The sequence below is a fragment of the Neodiprion lecontei genome, unplaced genomic scaffold, assembly GCF_021901455.1.
Source record: "Neodiprion lecontei isolate iyNeoLeco1 unplaced genomic scaffold, iyNeoLeco1.1 ptg000063l, whole genome shotgun sequence".
Classification (NCBI taxonomy): domain Eukaryota; kingdom Metazoa; phylum Arthropoda; class Insecta; order Hymenoptera; family Diprionidae; genus Neodiprion; species Neodiprion lecontei.
The window spans coordinates 104184-108667 of record NW_025791834.1 but is presented as its reverse complement, the minus strand read 5'-3'; the positions used below and the strand labels follow the sequence as shown (position 1 = coordinate 108667).

Genomic DNA, 4484 nt, shown 5'->3' with positions numbered 1-4484 from the left:
ACTAAACACAAAGATTTATTTCATCGAGTTCTCATTTCTTGAACCTAAAACTAGAGTCAGTGAATATTCCAAGGTAATTCCCTTTTACCCACATTAACATTGGTTGTTAGCGGAGACGCTGACTTAATTAAGCTTGTAAAACTAGCTTTTCCAAGTTAATTAACTCCTACCCCTTTCTATAATCGGTAGATGTCAAAGTCCAGTAAGCGTCACGGTCGTAAGAATAGACATCGCGCAGGCCGACGACTACGGGCTAAGAAGCAAGCTATATTACAAGCCAGAATCAAACGTATCAACGGTCCAGTAGAGATCCTTCCGATCTATACACAACCTAGCTCTAACGAAGAATCGGTCTCTTTCTCGTCGCACGCATCCAGCCAACCCAAGGTTGACCACCCGTTCTCAACTCACGGCGTAGAACGTGAAGTCATACAGACGGTTACTAGAGTCAGCGAGGGGCTGTTATACGAGCAAATCGACATTAGAAGGAAGCTGTTCCCGGTACCAACCGTATACGACTGGGTAGAAGAGCCGGAAGTTATCGACCTGGACTCCGAACCAGAGACCATCTACCTCGACTAAAGGTAAGACGCTCATTTACGTTACCCCATATCATCCTATACGACGAATATAATCCATAGCGGGGGCCCGGGTCCCTCAAATAAAACAGGGCTCCGTTATTGCAGTGTCGCTCCGCGTGCGTCAACGTTAAGAATTGTTTTTTTTTGTTGACTAGTGCGTCTGGGACGTCACAGTAGCTCGAAAATGTCTTCGTTTGTGGTGTCGGTCTCGTCTGTCGTATCTAACTCTAGTGTCTGTATGGTCGCGAGTTCGGGGTCCAACGGGGCTGGATCCGTATCGTCGACCGGGTTTCTGGAGAGGGCGTCGGCGTTCGTAGCTTTGGAATCTAAGTTTACTGTAGGTATTTTTCCTTTCAAGTAGAGGCAGATGGACCTGTTTCCACCTCCTCTGTCTCTATGGCATTGGCCCTTGTTACTCGGGGGCTGCCAGTGTTCCCCGAGGGCCCTGCTCCGTTTCCCGAGTTGTTTCGGCTAATTGTTTCATGGTATCTACGTTTACGGCATTCGTTGTATGAATGTCCTATGCTCTTGCAGTAGCTACATTCGACTATGTTTGCACTTCGCGCTGTCGACTGTTGGCTCGACGGCGGTTTGTTTTTGTAACAATTTGCTGTGCTGTGGGTCGACCGCCCGCACAGCGTACACGATTCTCTATTTTCCACGGGTCTGCTCACCGCGGGTCTCCTAATCGCTCGGCACTGATCGGTTAGGTGATTACTACGGCCGCAATGTTTACACGGCTCTGCGTTATTACTCTCGGCCCTGCTCGCGCCGCGGCTCCTAGCCCGATCTCTATCTAATTCTAGTGCCTTGCTGGCATCTATAGCCCTTTCGTAGGCTGTCTTCAGGTTGGAGTAACCTTTGATCAATACTGCATTCCGGCAGTCGCTCGGTAGTCCGCCGACAAATGCCTCGCAGACTTCCTCATCTAACCTGATTATCTCTGCGTTGGTTAACTCGCGGTTCTTTCTTCGTTCCGCTTCTATTAATCCCGTTTTTATGTCGCGGGTTCTCCCTATGTAATCTAGCACGTGTTCATCAGCGTATTTATACAGCTGACCAAGCTCTCCACGGTAATGATTCGCGGATCTAATGGGCGCGAACACTTCCGTGAGTTTGTCCAAGAGTCCTTGCAGGGTTGCAAAACTCTCGTCTTCGATTACTGCGTATGCTCGATCGGCGAGCTTGCTTCTGATGAGGCGCGTGAGGTACCCCTCCAAGCTAGGTGCTACCATCTCGAGTGCCCTCTTGCACGCCCGATTAAACTGCATTACGGTGATGTTTTTCCCGTCAAATTTTGGGACTACCGCTAACGCGTCTTTAACCGATATGGATTGCTCCGCTAACGGCAGAGTAGGAGGAACGGGTGCCTGCACGGTGTTAACGACTTGAGTAACTTGGGGGCGGGTGATTCCCGAAACCTTATCCTTCAGGGCCTGCTCCCTTTTCTTTAACTGTTCCTCGCGCTCAGCTAATTTCCTCCTTCTCTCCCGGTACGGATCTGCTAACGCGGCCTGGTACGCGAGTTCTTGCTCCTGCAATTCTAATTCGCGCTCCCAAATCTCTTGCTCGCGTAATTGTATTTCCAAGTCCTTATCGAGGACTAATTCTTCCGGCACGCCTGGCTCACCTAATTCTTGAGGTCCCAGGTCCGGACCTGCTATTCCTCCGCGTAGATTTTTGAGTTTCTCGCGGTTCTCTTTTTGAATGCGTCTGATCAACGCTTCTCTAGCTAACGCTTCTGCTTCTAAATTCAAATCTTCATCTTCAGTTGGGACGGAAACCACTGACTTTATTGAAATGTGATCATTTTCTGAATTGAGGGCGTTTCTACCAATCGCTCCTCTGCTGAGTGGATCAGGGCGGTAACTGTCCACAGGGTTAGGTTTTTGAGGCGCCACGGATTTTCTTAAGTCGCCTTTCTTTCTTTCTGCCTTCTTTTTGAAGTGCTGAATTTCTGCTTCTAACCTTAATTCGTCCTTACTTCGCGTACACACTGGACCGGGTTCCCTAAATGTAGCGTCTGTGGCTAATTCTATGCTTCGGGTAACTGCCCTATCTGTGCCGCGTGAATTTTGCGCTACGAGAAGTTGTACTTCCCGATCTATTTCTGCCTTCTTACGGAGGAGTTCGGACAGCTGTGTGTCCTCTACAGGACCTAACCGCGGTTCATCCATTTTCGAACGGCCCGTCGCTTCGTTAGTGTCCCTAATTTTAACGTCTGTCACGCTCGCGGAGAGCTGTGCAGGATTTTTAGAATCGTCTACCTTGCTCGTTTTGAACTGCGTAGGATATTTGATTTCTTCTACTGTGCCTTTTGTTGGCTGTGTAGGATGTGGTACGTCTTGCGCGGGGCCCTCGGTCGGGTTGTGCCGCTGCGTTTTTGTATTTGCGTTCGCGATTTCTTTCGCCTCGAGCTCGGCGAGCCTGGCAAGTTTCTTTTGAACTTCTTCGGATAACCCCGCGTCTTTACTCGATTCAATCGCGCGCTGTTTTTTCTCTAATTCAGCTTCTTGTTGTCTGAATTGTTCGCTAAGATGTTTTGACTTCTTATCTATTTCTGCTTGACGTTCCTCTAACGCTTCCCTTTCTTTTTGGAGCCTCTTTTCCTTATTGGAAACCTCCTGTTTTATGAATTCTATATCGGTCTCGGTATATTTAAGTTGTAAGCTATCATCTACTGATGCGCCGCTTTCCTTTTTGCTACCTGTTCTAGTTTCGATAGGCATATTGGTTTCGCGTGTGAATCTTTATCCTATTTATAGAAATAATCTCAAGCGTGTGGAGTCCCCGTGTGATTCGCTTTTATTGTATTTGTCGAGCGTTATTTCACGATTCCGTCCGTAGTTTGTGCGTTCGTCCCGATCGCGTTCTTTGCGGCTGAGGTGAGTTTTCTTGCTACTCCCGTTACGCGTGTGTTGCGAAGTTCGGTTCACTGTCTTTGCTACTTTCGCTGATCTCGTCTTTAATAACTCGCACCGATTATTTTTAGTTGAATTCGGATTTTAACAAAATCAATTTTTAAACGAATCCCACCGCTGCCACCAGAAATTTTATTGCCTGTGACGTCCCAGACGCACTAGTCAACAAAAAAAAACAATTCTTAACGTTGACGCACGCGGAGCGACACTGCAATAACGGAGCCCTGTTTTATTTGAGGGACCCGGGCCCCCGCTATGGATTATATTCGTCGTATAGGATGATATGGGGTAACGTAAATGAGCGTCTTACCTTTAGTCGAGGTAGATGGTCTCTGGTTCGGAGTCCAGGTCGATAACTTCCGGCTCTTCTACCCAGTCGTATACGGTTGGTACAGGGAACAGCTTCCTCCTAATGTCGATTTGCTCGTATAACAGCCCCTCGCTGACTCTAGTAACCGTCTGTATGACTTCACGTTCTACGCCGTGAGTTGAGAACGGGGGGTCAACCTTGGGTTGGCTGGATGCGTGCGACGAGAAAGAGCCCGATTCTTCGTTAGAGCTAGGTTGTGTATAGATCGGAAGGATCTCTACTGGACCGTTGATACGTTTGATTCTGGCTTGTAATATTGCTTGCTTCTTAGCCCGTAGCCGTCGGCCTGCGCGATGTCTATTCTTACGACCGTGACGTTTACTGGACTTTGACATCTACCGATTATAGAAAGGGGTAGGAGTTAATTAACTTGGAAAAGCTAGTTTTACAAGCTTAATTAAGTCAGCGTCTCCGCTAACAACCAATGTTAATGTGGGTAAAAGGGAATTACCTTGGAATATTCACTGACTCTAGTTTTAGGTTCAAGAAATGAGAACTCGATGAAATAAATCTATGTGTTTAGTATATTGTTACAGATAATTCGAAAAAGGTACAATATTTAATGTTCTAGTCGCGTATATTAAGAGTTTACGTTAAACAGAGCGCTTAAGC

The 4484-nt window shown here is 47.3% G+C and overlaps 1 protein-coding gene across 1 annotated transcript; it reads right to left on the bottom strand.

The window, feature by feature from the left end:
• Positions 1-749: 749 nt before the first annotated feature.
• Positions 750-3310, bottom strand: LOC124295702 (caldesmon-like). Its single transcript, XM_046746251.1, has 2 exons — positions 1256-3310; positions 750-1052 (listed from the first exon to the last, which is right to left on the bottom strand). The coding sequence occupies exons 1-2, from the start codon at positions 3308-3310 to the stop codon at positions 750-752; spliced, it is 2358 nt and encodes a 785-aa protein (XP_046602207.1).
• Between the last annotated feature and the right edge of the window lie 1174 nt (positions 3311-4484).

What these genes read in the sequence shown, in the direction of transcription:
- LOC124295702 (XM_046746251.1), bottom strand. Translation starts at nt 3,310, where the DNA reads ATGCCTATCGAAACTAGAACAGGTAGCAAAAAGGAAAGCGGCGCATCA. An exon ending in GAGCGATTAGGAGACCCGCG is followed by an intron (nt 1,053 to 1,255) that starts GTGAGCAGACCC and finishes TGAAACAATTAG; the next exon opens with CCGAAACAACTCGGGAAACG.